Below are 15,287 nucleotides of genomic sequence, written 5' to 3'. Positions count from 1 at the left end.
ATTTATTTTTGTACAGAATTAGGTCTAAAGAATTTGCTCTTTGGAGAGAAGTTCTGTGAAAAGCTTAAAACCTTCTTGTTGGTAGCACTCCATTTATTATTGGCAAAAATATTATTTGAACACATGCTGTGTATGTGTAATGAATGCTGGGTGCTGAGTCACAAGGAGGTGACAATAATGTCTACTCTCTGAATTCTGCAGTGTAGCTGGGGAGGCAGGATGCCGGCATAAAAAGAAAGCATGGGTACCTTTTACATGTCCCGAAGGAGCTATGCTGGCAGTTCCCCAATCTACCTTCTTTGAATCCTGTGTTCTATGACTTTCTTTTAGAATAATTGGAAAATTTAATATTTTAATTAAGTTCATTTACACCTAGAAAGTGGACATCTTTAATCCTTTTTTGGAATTAGGCAATAACTTCCTGTAGAGAGTAAGCCACGTGACATATATAATCCCCAAAGAGACACAGGTGTAATCACTGTTAGGCCATGAAAGACAACCCTTTGTTTTATTGCACTTTCTCTATTTCAGAATCATGAGGAAAACTTGTGTCCTGAATACCCAGTATTTTGTCCCAACAATTGTGCGAAGATTATTCTAAAAACTGAGGTAACTGCAAATAATCCTCTCTGTAGATTTTATGGAAGATAACGTTTTAGTAATCATTGTGGTCTGTGTTTGATACAGTCCCAAAGATAAGGGCCCAGGGCTTAAATTACATGCATGACCATGACGTATCTGTCTTCCCTTCTCTTTTTCCTGCGAACTCTCTTCAACTTTCTTCATAGCTCTTTCTTGCCAGGTCTCTCTCCTTCTCCTGGTCCTTGCCTTCTTCCCAAGCCACTCTTGGCTCCCTGATTGCTGCAGTTGGAGAATAAGTGATGAATTTCTATAGCTTGTGACTATCCATTTCGTAGGTGGATGAACACCTGGCTGTATGTCCTGAAGCTGAGCAAGACTGTCCTTTTAAGCACTATGGCTGTGCTGTAACGGTATGGAATGACTTTTTGTTTCTGCCTATACATTCTACTGTATAATTCACTTGGCAAGTTCAGTTTACTCTCTGTTCCATCGAGGATGGAGAAAGACATACAGTTCTGAGAAATTTAAGGCTAATTATTTTAGAGTTCTCCAGAGAAACAGAACCAATGGGATATATACATATATAGAGAGATTTATTTTAAGAAGTTGGCTCTTGCAGTTGTGGGGGCTAGCAAGTCCAAAATCTGCAGGGCAGCTCGGCAATCTGGAAACTCTGGCTGGAGTTTCTATGCTGCAGTCTTGAGGAGAAGCATTTTTTCTTCAGGAAACCTTAGTGTTTGCTCTGAAGGCCTTCAAATGATTGGATGAGGCCCACCACACTATGGAGGGTAATCTGCTTACTTCAAGTCTACCAATTGTTTTCATCACATCTGCAAAATAACTTCACAGCAACATAAAGACTTGTTTTGAGCAAACAATTGGGCACCATAGCCTAGCCAGGTTGACACATAAAATTAACCATCACAATAATTATTTGTTTTTTTTTTTGAGACGGAGTCTTGCTCTGTCACCCAGGCTGGAGTGCAGTGGCATGATCTCGGCTCACTGCAACCTCTGCATCCCGGGTTCAAGCAATTCTCCTGCCTCGGCCTCCCGAGTAGCTGGGATTTCAGGCACCCGCCATCATGCCTGGCTAATTTTTGTATTTTTAGTAGAGACAGGGTTTCACCATGTTGGCCAGGCTGTTCTTGAACTTCAGACCTCAGGCGATCCGCCTGCCTCGGCCTCCCAAAGTGCTGGGATTACAGCACCGTGCCTGGCCCACAGTAATTATTTCTAATTTTGATTCCATTGCCTCCACCTGGTTTGGATTCCATTGCCTCCACCTGGTTTGGGAGCCTTCTGGGGTTACTCCTCTCATGATTACAAATCCTGGTTTTATGGTGATATACCCTTGTATATCACCAAGTATACTGAAACAAAATGGACTTAAAATCGTGTTTTAATATGTATGTTATTACCTTTTAAATACTTTAAAATAATAATGAATTACACAAAATAAAAATAAAATTTGATTTCTACTTCAGTCTTTTTAATAGATTCCAGATGGAGCAAAGTTTTAGGCATTAAAATATGTCATGCTCTGTATTATTCTGTATTTTCTGTAAATCTAAAATTATTCCAAAATAAGAAGTTTACTTCAGAAATCATGAAAATACTAGAAGGAAAAATGAGTGAATTTTTTTATTCTTAAAGAGGCTGGTGCGATGGCTTATGCCTGTAATCCCAGCATTTTGGGAGGCTGAGGTGGGTGGATCATTTGAAGTCAGGAGTTCGAGAGCAGCCTGGCCAACATGGTGAAACCCCGCCTCTACTAAAAATACAAAAGTTAGCTGGGTGTGGTGGTGCACGCCTGTAATCCCAGCTACTCGGGAGGCTGAGGTATGAGAATCCCTTGAACCCGGGAGGCCGAGGTTGCAGTGAGCCGAGGTCGCACCACTGCACTGCAGCCTGGGCAATAGAGTGAGACTGTCTCAAAATAAACAAACGAAAAAACCCCCCAAACAACAACAAAAGCCCTTTCTTAAATGACTAACACAAAACCAGAAGCCATAATTTTGATAAACTTATAAATATTTAAAACTTCTGTATGATTTTTAAAAATACCATAAAGTCAAATAGCAAACAGTGAACTGGAGGGAAAAGTTTGCAACATATGATCAGACAAAAAAAAAGGGGGGGCTATTTTCCTTAATATACAAAGAAACCTTACATGTTAATAACCTACTCAACTTAATGGAAAAATAGGCAAAGAAATATAGTAGATGGGCATTTCCAGAAAAAAATTCATTTGGCTGATAGATGTAAGAAAAGATGCTCAGTTTCACTCCTAAATAAATATACATTATAACAAGAAATATAATTTTACCTAATATCATCAAATTGACAGATTAAAACATCTTATGATATCTCACTTTTTTTAGGGCAATTTGGTTATCTCTATGAAAATAAAAAATGAAACCACACATTGACCCTGCATTTCTGCTAGGATTTATGTTACAGATATCCTTTCTTAAGTTATACAGTGATTTCACATACACAAACACACACAAAGATGTTTATTCTACTGTTGTTTGTATAGCAAAAAAACCCCACAACCCAAAGCTAAAAACAACCTGTAAGTCTATCATTAAAACACCAACTATATAATTATGTATTCATATTTTAGAATACTATGTAGCTGATAAAAATGGGATATATGTAAAAAATTAAATATAGTATGTTCTCGTTTGTGTTAAAAATATGTGTATATCCTTACTGACTCTGGTAAAACTAGGAAAGTGGGTGTGGAGATAGACAGAAGAGGCCTTTTACTTTTTATTCTTCATCTTATGTTGTTTGACATAAGCACATATTTCTTTTATTTTAAAAACCATTTGAAAAAATGTATATTCTGAGAAGGATTTAAAAAATAATCAGTGAAGAGTCTATAAATTTGTCACATATCAAACCAGAGGTTGTCTTGGCTGCAAAAAGAATAGGGTTTACCTTTCTTGTGCATGAGCACAATTGTCCAGCTTGGGCAACATGTTGAAACCCTGTCTCTACCAAAAAATACAAAAATCAGCCAGGTGTGGTGGCGCACCCTGTAGTCCCAGCTCCTTGGGAGGCTGAGGTGGGAGAATCCCTTGAGCCAGGGAGGCAGAGATTGCAGTGAGCCAAGGTCATGCCATTGTACTCCAGCCTGGGCAACAGAGTGAGACCCTGTCTCAAAAAAAAAAAAAAAAGCAGAATTGCTTTCTAGCTCTAAAAATGATCTTTACAGTCAGGCCCAAATCTCCAGTTGGTTTGTATTCTAGAACTTGCCTCAGCACCAGAGCTTGGGATGGCTGGGGGAGTTATTCTCCGGAACCTTATTTAGGACAGCCTGTCACCGAAGAAGCCAACCCTAACCCGAATGAATATTGATGATAAATATTTAGTTAAACTGCATGGATCACCTTGAACACCTAACAAACATTTGCTTTTACTGTAATATAGGCAGTCTACAAAAAAAAATATTTTAATGATTAGGGAAAAAGCAACCATTTCTTCTTGCAAATGTAGTCTATGGTTTTGAGGGCAACAAATTTGTATGGGCTGAAATTAAAATCAGGTGGCATTCCTCCTGCCCATGGCAGCCAGTCCATGATTGGAGGCACATGGAAATGTGCTTGACAGGAGGAAGAACTAGCGTTGACTTAAAACTGATTTGAAGAGGCCAGGCACTGTGGCTCATGCCTGTAATCCCAGCACTTTGGGAGGCCAAGGCGGGTAGATCATGAGGTCAGGAGTTCAAGACCAGCCTGAGCAATATGGTGAAACCCCTGTCTCTACTAAAAATACAAAAATTAGCCAGGCATGGTGGCACGTGCCTGTAATCCCAGCTACTTAGGAGGCTGAGGCAGGAGAATCACTTGAACCCAGGAGGCGGAGGTTGCAGTGAGCCAAGATTGTGCCACCATACTCCAGCCTGGGTGACAGAGCGAGACTCCATCTCAAAAAACAAACAAACAAACAAACAAAACTGATTTGAAGATAACCCACAAAGGAGATAGGTTTTATATGGGAATAGTTGAGAGATGATAATAACTACGCTTAACCCATAGTCATATACTCCCAGGGCAAGGAAGAAAATCAGCACTGAGAATTTTGATATTGGCCTGATTCTCTGTCTCATGGATATTGTAAAATCCTAAAGCTGGGGCCAGGTATGGTGGCTCAAACCTGTAATCCCAGCACTTTGGGAGGCCAAGGCAGGCAGATCACTTGAGGTCAGGAGTTCGAGACCAGCCTGGCCAACATGGTGAAACTCCGTCTACTAAAAATACAAAAATTAGCTGAGTGTGGTGGCGCACACCTGTAATCCCAGCTACTCGGGAGGTTGGGGCACAAGAATCGCTTGAACCCGAGAGGCAGAGGCTGCAGTGAGCCAAGATCACACCACTGCACTCCAGCCTGAGCAACAGAGCAGGCTGTCTCAAAAAAAAAAAAAAAAACTAAAGCTGGAAAAGGGACCCACTGGAGTCATTTTTCCTGCAACCCACCTAGAGACTGGTGCGTGTTTAAACTATTAAAGTAAGCAAAGTTGTTAAGATTCTATTTTAGCAGAATATCCTACCACCTCTTTCATTTTTGGAGCCTCTCAGCAACCTGACTTATTTTTCTCTTCATATTGAAGGATAAACGGAGGAACCTGCAGGAACATGAGCATTCAGCCTTACGGGAGCACATGCGTTTGGTTTTAGAAAAGAATGTCCAATTAGAAGAACAGGTAAATCTTCAAAGATTCAAATAAAAAGTGAGGCAACAGAATTGCTGGGATTTACCTGCTGTATGCTGGTATTTTTCTATTCTCCTCTGTTTCAGTATAAGTCAATTAGAGGTAGATGTTTTTCTATTAAGTGGCCAAACAGGCTCATAGGATTATAGAACATTAGAATTGGAAGGTGCCCTTAGGATCCTTGGGTCCATCCTCCTCATTCAACAGATAAAATAACTGAACTCTGAGAAATTTTTATATGTTTTAATCGTAAGTAGCATAATTCAATCTCAAAATCCATGTCCTCTGATTCTAAGTCCAGTACTCCTCATGGTATACCATAACTGCCTCTCAATAGCCTGTCTACACACCTTTTGGTTAATATCTGACACTTAGCAATTTGATGTTTCAGTTAAATTAATATTACTGTGAAACAACAGTTGACTATCTATTCTAAGCACTATGGGTTTTATAAATTTTGTGATAAGTCTAAACTGCCTTTGCAGAAGCTTTGCAACCCAATAAATGCATACATACACACTTATTTCACTGAGTTGTGATTATCAAGGGAAATTATATGCAAATGCCTGCCATAGTGCCTGTGGCATTCCTATTAACCTCAATAAATGCTGATTCTATTGAGCAATTTTTAGGAAAGTTAATTATTTTGTTTGGACATCTCAGAAAATCAGACTTTTCAAGCCCAGGTAGGGAAGAAAACCATCCATTTTCAGAAAAGGAGCTGATGTTTACTACTGCAGATGATTTTTTGATGTCTGATTTTCTATTAAAGTAGGTGTGTGAGTTCCAGGGTCAGATCCTGGAGAAAATTAGGAAGACTGATTAAACAGTAACTTTGGTAGAAGGCATGCTCCCTAGTAACCGTTCCCAAGTTTTTTCTGTATCAGTTGCCTCATTCATCCATCTTTTCATTCAAGAAACACCTACTGTATGTCAGGTACAATGTTTGCTGCTAGGGACACTGAGCCAAGGAAGATGTAGCCTCTACCCTTGAAGAACTAACATAAATGTAAACAGGTAAGTTGTCATGCCTTGTAGGACATGCTGTAACTCAGTCTGGGGTACAGAGACTGCAGCAGTTTATTCTAGGGGAGTTGGGGAAGACTTTCAAGGTAAGACATCCAAGCTGCCTCTTGAAGTAGAAAAGATTCATCAGTTAAAATGTTGTGGAAGAAGGACATCCAAAAGGGAGAGCTTGCACCCAAGCAGGGAGGCATAAGAAATCCTGATGAGTCAAGGAAATGGGGTTTTAGGATGAATGGACTTTTGAGTGTGAGATAGAGAAAGGCTAGAGACTGGTGTGTTGGATCCAGATTGCAGTGGCCTTCCGTGTAGCCTAAGAAGTTTTGAACACTGCATTCAATTATTTTTTTATTCATTTATACTCTGCCTTGTTTCAGAAAGGTTTTAAGGGCCAGAAGTTTGAACTAATGTTTTTTTCAATAATAGGGAGCTAGTGGAGGTTTCTTAATTGGAAAACACTTGGTCAGCTAATTGTTTGTTTGTTTGTTTGTTTGTTTGTTGAGATAGGGTCTGGCCCTGTCACCCAGGCTGGAGTACACTGGTATGATCTGGACTGTCTGTAATCTCTGCCTCCTAGGCTCAAGAGATCCTCCTACCTCAGCCTCTTGAGTAGCTGGGACTATAGGTGTGCACCACCACACTCGGCTAATTTTTGTATTTTTTTTTGTAGAGACAGGGTTTTGCCATGTTGTCCAGGCTGGTCTCATGAGCTCAAGCCATCTGCCTGCCTCAGCCGCCCAAAGCGGTTTGTTTGTTTTTCTTTTTTTAAAGCAAGACAGTTGGTAATAGCATGGCAATTGATAAGAGTGAAGGCTCTGGAGCCAGAATGCTTGGATTTGCAGCCAGGCTGCACACTAGCCATATGAGTTTGGACAAACTACTTCATTTCTGTCATCCCCAGTTTCCTCATTTGTAAATGGGGTTGTGGTGATGGTAAAAAGGGATAATATAGTTAAGCTAGTAGTACAATGCCTAACACATAATAAGTACTTCAATAGTAGGTGGAAGCAAGATGCTGGAGGTGGTGGTGGTGATGGTGAAGGCTCAACCAAGTCCATGTCAGTGGACTGGAAAGAGAGAGAGTATCAAGAGACCTTCTGAGGTTGTAAATGACATGCAGTAAGCTGAGTAGGGAGGGGACATGGTAATGATATTAACCAAGATGGGCACTACAAAACTGCAGCATGTTAGAGGTGAGGGTGCAGAGAGAGACAAGGAGTTTGCTTTTGGTCAGGCAGGTAGGTGGAAGTCAGCTCTAGGGGTCTAAATAAAGGATTCCAGGGCCAGAGATCAAATGATTGTCTCAGCCATTTGTGCATTCATTCATAAAATATGTATCAAATGCCCTCTCTGTGCCAGGCACTGTCCTAGGCTCTAAGGATAAAGAAATAAATGAGATGTAGTCTCAAGATACAATTTAGTGGAGAAGAAGACCAAAACAACTACAAAAAGCAAGTTATAAGCATGATAATGATGATTTATACACTAGAATATGGACAGGGTATCATGGAACTTGAGAGGTGGTCTCGGTGGGTGGTGCAAGTAAGGAAATATTTCCAAGAGGATGTACCCATGAGTGGAGGCTTAAAAAGTGGTAGTTTTTAGATAAAGAGAGAGGTGTCTGAGAGGGCAGAGCCTGACAAAATAGGAGTTGTGTGGTCTTGCTGGGCAGGATGCATGTGGAATGTGAATGGGTTTGAGGCTGAAAGTGTAGCCAGGGGCAGGTCACGTAGGGCCCAGTGTCACCTGTAAAAGCAAGCCACTAGAAATGTTTATGCAGGGAAGGCTCAAGACCAGATTTTTCTCTTAATATTATTCTGGTCACAGTAAGGAGTACAAATTGAAGGAGAACAAGACTAAAGCCAGGGAGAGCATTCATGCTGTTCATTCATTTAACAAATATTTATTAAGCACCTACTGGTACCAGGCACCAGTCCAGTTGCTGGGGTCATAGTGGACTGTGAGGTTCATGGCAGTTCCAGCTCCCATGGAACTTATGTTCTGGTGTGTGCTGGGGGTAGAATGGGTAGAGCAGGACCAGTTAGAAAGCTGCTGTTGCAGCCCAAGGGAGAAATAATGAAGACTGAAACTAGTGCTGAAATGAGAAATGGATTTAAGTCTTTTTGTTTCTATTGTCATGTTAAAAGTTAAAATTGGCAACTGTTGCAGATTGAATGGATGTGGGAATAAGAGAAGAGCTGTCTAGGATCAGCTTTAGGTATCTGTTTCCTTCAAGTAGATTATAAAATCTGTCAATATGCTACCCACGCATTTTGCCTATCACTTGCTGGCTTGTATGCTGGATGGGTTACTTAAACTCTCTACCTCTGTTTCCTCATCTAAAAAATGAGTCTAATATTCGTGCAACTCATAGGGTTCTTTGAGGCATACAAGAGCTAATGAATATAAGGGTATGATAGACAGTCAGCAAGTTTTTGTCATTATTACTTTTGATACTGTGCATGTAACATTTAATGTGGTATGGTGATCAGTACTCTTTGGTGGTAGTTTTATTTTGTTTTAAGAGACAAGGTGTCACTATGTTGCCCAGGCTAGACTCAATCTCCTGGACTCAAGTGATCCTCCCCATCAGCTTCCCAGGTACCTGAGATTACAGGTGCCTGGCTTCTGTGGTTGCTTAATAAGTCCATGTTGAATGAATGAAGAGAACCAGTTCAGTAAATTCAGTCAGGTGATGTCTGTCATTAGGTGAACCATCATAGTAGGTTAGGTATAGAAAAGGCTGATGAGAAATTCTGTAGATGTGGCTTTTTGGAACCACCTGTAAATATCTTCCTATAATTATGTAGGAATCTACCTGTAAATATTTTCCTAGAAATAAATATGTAGATTTTTTCCTAGAAATACTTTCTTAGCTGCAAGTGCATGCATATTTTAACTATATGCATGCAGTTATATTCAGTGACTTTATTTTTCCTCACATTCCTGTTATTAGATTTCTGACTTACACAAGAGCCTAGAACAGAAAGAAAGTAAAATCCAGCAGCTAGCAGAAACTATAAAGAAACTTGAAAAGGAGTTCAAGCAGTTTGCACAGTTGTTTGGCAAAAATGGAAGCTTCCTCCCAAACATCCAGGTAAGAAATGGCCTTTGCGTTGAAAGCCAAGATTTGGCTTTCAATTGCAGTGAGAGTTTTTCTTTTAACTTCTTAAATAGAAATAATTTAAAATATACAGAAAAGCTGTAAGAATAAGATGGTGCAAAGAACACTTGTATAACCTCCACCCTGATTCACTCATGGTCAACATTTTGTCCCGTTTGCTTCATCATTCATGCTCCCCTCCACTGCTCCTCCCCCGACGTGTATGTGTGTGTGTGCGTGTGCATGTGCGTGCACGTGCTCTCTCTAAACCATTTGCGAGTACGCTGCGTATATTATGGCCCTTTACCTCTACATATTAATACTTCAGTATGTATTTCCTAAGAATAAAGATCTTCTTTTACACAACCCCATTACGTTTAGCAATATCAGTAACTTTAACATTGATACAATGCTTCTATATAATTTATAGCAATTAGGGTTTTAATTAATGTTGGGCCATATTAATCACTTGATTGCAGATTCATTGAGAGCATCTGTAGTTCTGCATTTTGTGGTCAACAAGTGAAACTATTAATTTCCTTGGGAAGAAAATGCTTTAAACATCACTAAAATATAGCAAAAATAATACTTTGTAAATTATGAACATTAAATGACCATAAATGAATTCTGATGAATAATGTCTTTATCATGATTATAAAATTTATAGTGAAAAAGATTTCAAGACATGTGGTGTAGGCAATATTTGAAATTTAAGTTATCCCAGAAAATCTAGGCCCTATAATTTCCATACTTGGCCAGCACATTATACATTAAACACACACACACACACACACACACCCTTCATATACATACAATGTATATGTATGTGAAATATATATAAAGTATATATGCACATGTGTATATACATTAATATGCACAGATGCTCCTTGACTTACAATGGAGTTATGTCCTGATAAACCCATTAAGTTGAAAATATCGTAAGTCAAAAATGTGTTTGATACACCTAACCTATTAAACATCATAGCTTAGCCTAGCATACCTTAAACATGCTCAGAACACTTACATTAGCCTACAGTTGGGCAGTCATCTAACACAAAGCCTATTTTGTAATAAAGTATTGAATTCCTCATGTAATTTATCAAATACTGAAAGTGAAAAACAAAATGGGTACTTTGAGTAGCCATACCTTATATTGTACACACATAGGAAAAGGGAGGAGTAGTTTTATTTAGTCTCTTCCACCTGAGAGAGCAGTCAAAAGTTTAGGCCGTACTCAGGGCCTTCTGCACCACCTGTAGAGCTCAGGCCAGAACAGGTGGGCCTATTCCATTTCATTCTCCACCTTCTAGCAGAGCAGGAGTGAATCAGGAGATTGACTTCTAAGAAGAGAAAGAAGTGATAGGGCAAGAGGAGAAACAACATGAAAATAAATATATAAAGATAGGTTGGAGAACCAAGCAGAGGGAAACGGAGGGAGGATAAAAATTAGATAAAGAAAAGTTCAAACGTTTAGAACAGGAGCTGTGGTAGGAGAGGAGGAGGAGGAAGATAATTAGGTGGCTCATCTCTGTGATCTTCATTGAATTTTATTTTCTGGGCTTGTATTTTTCATTCTGTTAATTGATTAAATGTGATATGTTTGAATTGAAAAAAATTTTAATCTCAATGAATTGCTAAAATATTAACTAATTTTTAAAACATGATTATCCATTTTGTAATGAAAGGTTTTTGCCAGTCACATTGACAAGTCAGCTTGGCTAGAAGCTCAAGTGCATCAATTATTACAAATGGTTAACCAGCAACAAAATAAATTTGACCTGAGACCTTTGATGGAAGCAGTTGATACAGTGAAACAGAAAATTACCCTGCTAGAAAACAATGATCAAAGATTAGGTATGTCTGATATTTTATTTCTCTTTTGGTGACTCATTTGTCTGCATGTGTTCATGAAACAACCAAACACCTGGCCAAATAGAGAGTCACATCTGTCCAGGATAAACAATGGCTGAATCTGCTATTTGTGAAAGAGAATGGTAAGATTCTGGCCACTCAGGCAAAAATGAGGGAGGGCCACAAGGGGGGTTGAGGGACTGGGCTAGGAAATTCCAAGACTGGAAACAGGCCAGCAAATTCCAAGAAAGGGATTGATGACTTTAAAGAAGAATGAAAAATAATGAGAAGACTCAGGAAGAGATGTGGTGGGATCATTGTTTTAGGTATGGAAAAATATTAAAGGGTTTGGCTATTTAAAAGCATTCTAGTTAGAAAAGTTTGGGGCTCAGCATGCTGATTCACGCTAGTTGAATGCTCAGTGTGTCTTCTCTACACTTCAGTGAGTTTAAGAGTACACATCTAGGTTTCCTTGGAGGCATTGTGCCAAGCCATGATATTCCCTGAGTTAATATTATTACAACAAATGAATTCGGCTCATCTTTAGGATGGCAGGATTTTGTTGATTCTCTTTCAGGTAACAAAATTCCACTTTGGGAAAATTTTAAAGATAACTTTTAGGCCTATGGAATCTTTTTTTTTTTTTTCTTATTTGCAGCTGTTTTAGAAGAGGAAACTAACAAACATGATACCCACATTAATATTCATAAAGCACAGCTGAGTAAAAATGAAGAGCGATTTAAACTGCTGGAGGGTACTTGCTATAATGGAAAGCTCATTTGGAAGGTGACAGATTACAAGATGAAGAAGAGAGAGGCGGTGGATGGGCACACAGTGTCCATCTTCAGCCAGTCCTTCTACACCAGCCGCTGTGGCTACCGGCTCTGTGCTAGAGCATACCTGAATGGGGATGGGTCAGGGAGGGGGACACACCTGTCCCTATACTTTGTGGTCATGCGAGGAGAGTTTGACTCACTGTTGCAGTGGCCATTCAGGCAGAGGGTGACCCTGATGCTTCTGGACCAGAGTGGCAAAAAGAACATTATGGAGACCTTCAAACCTGACCCCAATAGCAGCAGCTTTAAAAGACCTGATGGGGAGATGAACATTGCATCTGGCTGTCCCCGCTTTGTGGCTCATTCTGTTTTGGAGAATGCCAAGAATGCCTACATTAAAGATGACACTCTGTTCTTGAAAGTGGCCGTGGACTTAACTGACCTGGAGGATCTCTAGTCACTGTTATGGGGTGATAAGAGGACTTCTTGGGGCCAGAACTGTGGAGGAGAGCACATTTGATTATCATATTGACCTGGATTTAGACTCAAAGCACATTTGTATTTGCCTTTTTCCTTAACGTTTGAAGTCAGTTTAAAACTTCTGAAGTGCTGTCTTTTTACATTTTACTCTGTCCCAGTTTGAAACTTAAAACTCTTAGAATATTCTCTTATTATTTATATTTTTATATTTCTTGAAAGATGGTAAGTTTCTTGAAGTTTCCGGGGCGTTTCTCTTTTACTGGTGCTTAGCGCAGTGTCTCGGGCACTCTAAATATTGAGTGTTATGGAGGACACGGAGGTAGCAGAATCCCAGTTGAAAATGTTTTGATATTTTATTGTTTGGCCTATTGATTCTAGACCTGGCCTTAAGTCTGCAAAAGCCATCTTTATAAGGTAGGCTGTTCCAGTTAAGTAGTGGGTGATGTAGTTACAAAGATAATATGCTCAGTTTGGACCTTTTTTTCAGTTAAATGCTAAATATGTGAAAATTACTATACCTCTAAGTATTTTCATGAAATTCACCAGCAGTCTGCAAGCACAGTTTTGTAAGGCTGCATAAGAACTGGTGAATGGGGTAAGCATTTTCATTCTTCCTGCTGAAGTAAAGCAGAAAGTACTGCATAGTATATGAGATATAGCCAGCTAGCTAAAGTTCAGATTTCATTAGGTTCAACCCTATGAAAAAAACTATTTTCATAGGTCAAAAATGGTAAAAAATTAGCAGTTTCATAAGATTCAACCAAATAAATATATATATATACACACACACATACATATACACCTATATATGTGTGTATACAAACAGTTCGAATGTATTTTGGTAATAGTAATAAATCAATGTGAGGATGGATAGAATTTAGTATATGATAGAGAAAATGTCATAAATGGATAAAAGGAATTTACAACTTGAGGAGAAAACCTTTACAATTTCCTATGGGTGTCAGAAGTACTCTCAGCGAAAACTGATGGCTAAAACAGTATCTACTATTCTCTGATAACTTTTTTTTTGAGGCAGAGTTTCATTGTCACCCAGGCTGGAGTGCAGTGGCGTGATCTCAGCTCACTGCAACCTCTGCCTCCCGAGTTCAAGTGATTCTCCTGCCTCAACCTCCTGAGTAGCTGGGATTACAGGCGCCCGTCACCACACCCAGGTAATTTTTGTATTTTTAGTAGAGACGGAGTTTTGCCATGTTGGCCAAGCTGGTCTCAAACTCCTGACCTCAAGTGATCTGCCTGCCTCAGCCTCCCAAAGTGCTGAGATTACAGGCATGACCCACCGTGTCAAGCCTCTGACAACTATTGAATTTGTAAGCTGCTATGCAAATGGGCATTTATATAAACTTGTAATGTTTCTTGTCAGAATTCTGAGTACTTTGTGAAGAACAGAAATGATCATGTTCTTATGCATCTATCTGTATGGGTCTGAAGGTATATATACAAACTGAGATGAGTCCTTATGACTCTTGATAAGCCTGAGTTTAACAACAACAAAAATGCCAAGTTGTCCTGAGCCCTTCTGCATTGTTATGCCACTTCCCTACTGCTTATATGCACGCTGGCTCCCCTGGGCACGCAAGGATGAGTATGGGCCATGGGCCCCTGTAGAGCTGCTTACCTGGTGATGACCATGCACCTTACAGTTTCTGAACAGTTAACCCTATAGAAGCATGCTTTATATGAGTGTCTTCTGGGAAGAGGAACCTTCTTACTCTCTTCTGTGGGATTTTCAAAATGCTAAAGACTCACACTGCAGCAATCATCCCAGATGATTAAATTCAAAGAAATAGGTTCACAACAGGAATATACTGAAGAACTAGAGTGTCGCTGCTGGTGAACTGTGGCACGGTTGCTCAACACATCACCTTGGACAAATTCAGGAAGCATTTCTTTAGCCCACAAGTCCAGACCCAGGTGCTCTGTATGTTTGTTTTTAATATTCATCATATCCAAGTTCACTCTGTCTTCCTGAGCAGTGGAAGATCATATTGCTGTAACTTCTTTTAAGTAGTTGATGTGGAAAACATTTTAAAGTGAATTTGTCAAAATGCTGGTTTTGTGTTTTATCCAACTTTTGTGCATATATATAAAGTATGTCATGGCATGGTTTGCTTAGGAGTTCAGAGTTCCTTCATCATCGAAATAGTGATTAAGTGATCCCAGAACAAGGAATACTAGAGTAAAAAGCACCTCTTTTTCACAAAACGAGTTGTGATTTTTGTTTTAAACAAGGTGGATCCATGTAAACTATTTTTCCTTTTTTTATGAACAGGACCGTAATTTTTCTTCTGTATCAATAAGATTTAAATTTTTATTTCCATTTTGGGTTAATTTTGGTTCCTGATGAAAAGATAACAATACACTAAGCATAAAGGGGAAGTTAATAAGTTACAGAAGGATTACAGTGGGGGTGTGTGTGTTAATAATGCTTATTAACAAGTCTGAAATCTGACTCCTGATTTCCACATTTGGTATTTTCAGAGAAAACAAGAGATAGTCACAGCCAGGATCAATTCACAGTGCCAGTCCTGACTACAATAGGACAGTGAAGTACAAACCCTTTGTGTGGTCCCTGGATAATCAGTCCACACTACTGACTACCTCTTTTCTCTTAGAAAGCAGTTGGAGACATACGTCTCAATCTTATATAAGAATTCTGAGCTGGAGATAAAGGTTTGATGGAGGCACAGTAGGGGTCCCAGGTGGTGAAATCACACAGGAATAACATATT

The 15,287-nt window shown here is 39.4% G+C and overlaps 1 protein-coding gene across 4 annotated transcripts in view; it reads left to right on the top strand.

Moving 5' to 3' along the window:
• Nucleotides 1-14,761, top strand: part of TRAF5 (TNF receptor associated factor 5) — a 49,163-nt gene extending 34,402 nt beyond the window's left edge. For all 4 annotated transcript variants that reach the window (XM_055108424.2, XM_003814195.4, XM_063597314.1 and 1 more), the window contains 6 exons: nt 532-609; nt 918-992; nt 5,204-5,296; nt 9,285-9,425; nt 11,117-11,285; nt 11,941-14,761. In XM_055108424.2, the coding sequence (XP_054964399.1) occupies nt 532-609; nt 918-992; nt 5,204-5,296; nt 9,285-9,425; nt 11,117-11,285; nt 11,941-12,515 (1,131 nt within the window). In that variant the 3' untranslated portion in view covers nt 12,516-14,761. The remainder of the gene's footprint in view (nt 1-531; nt 610-917; nt 993-5,203; nt 5,297-9,284; nt 9,426-11,116; nt 11,286-11,940) is intronic.
• The last annotated feature ends 526 nt before the right edge of the window (nt 14,762-15,287 follow it).

Source organism: Pan paniscus, chromosome 1, assembly GCF_029289425.2.
Source record: "Pan paniscus chromosome 1, NHGRI_mPanPan1-v2.0_pri, whole genome shotgun sequence".
In the NCBI taxonomy this organism is placed as follows: Eukaryota; Metazoa; Chordata; class Mammalia; order Primates; family Hominidae; genus Pan; species Pan paniscus.
Note: the sequence above shows the minus strand (reverse complement) of the source record. Positions and strands in the feature narration are given on the sequence as shown.